General features: G+C 69.0%; 1 protein-coding gene across 1 annotated transcript; it reads right to left on the bottom strand.

Annotated features, from left to right (window-relative positions):
• On the bottom strand, positions 1–478 carry LOC104916295 (glycine-rich cell wall structural protein 1.0-like). The gene is made up of 3 exons (XM_010727341.2): positions 397–478; positions 189–314; positions 1–107 (listed from the first exon to the last, which is right to left on the bottom strand). The coding sequence occupies exons 1-3, from the start codon at positions 424–426 to the stop codon at positions 15–17; spliced, it is 249 nt and encodes an 82-aa protein (XP_010725643.1). The 5' UTR covers positions 427–478; the 3' UTR covers positions 1–14.

Here is a 478-nt window from a genome sequence, read left to right as displayed (position 1 = left end):
TCCCCAGGCTGAGGTCATCGCCGCTTCCCACCCAACATGGCCGCCCCAGCGCCACGGCCTCCACTTCCGCCACCACCTCCGCCTTCCGCTCTAACACTTCCGCCAACCTATCGGGAGCGGAGGTCAGAGGTCAACGAGGTTACGGGGTCGGGTTCGGAGGTCACGTGAGGTTTGATGGGGCCGCTCACCGCTCCAATCTCAGCGCCCTCTCCTCCGCCGCCATTTTCCCCCATTGAGCCGCCGCCGCCTCCGCCGCCCCACGGCGGCCGCCACTTCCTCGGGACCCCCCCGCAGCACCGACCCCAGCACCCGTCCTGTGACCGGGGGGGGGGGATGGGTTTAACCACGCTTGACCTTTGACCTTTGACCCGCCCCCCGCCTCATTTCCGGGCCTACCTGTAGCCGCCTCGCAGCACTGGGCCTCATCGCGGCCTTTAGGCCTCAGCCACGTCCCCCCCACAAAGGGCCCCAACGCGGC

This window comes from Meleagris gallopavo, unplaced genomic scaffold (genome assembly GCF_000146605.3).
Source record: "Meleagris gallopavo isolate NT-WF06-2002-E0010 breed Aviagen turkey brand Nicholas breeding stock unplaced genomic scaffold, Turkey_5.1 ChrUn_random_7180001881242, whole genome shotgun sequence".
NCBI lineage: Eukaryota > Metazoa > Chordata > Aves > Galliformes > Phasianidae > Meleagris > Meleagris gallopavo.
Note: the sequence above shows the minus strand (reverse complement) of the source record. Positions and strands in the feature narration are given on the sequence as shown.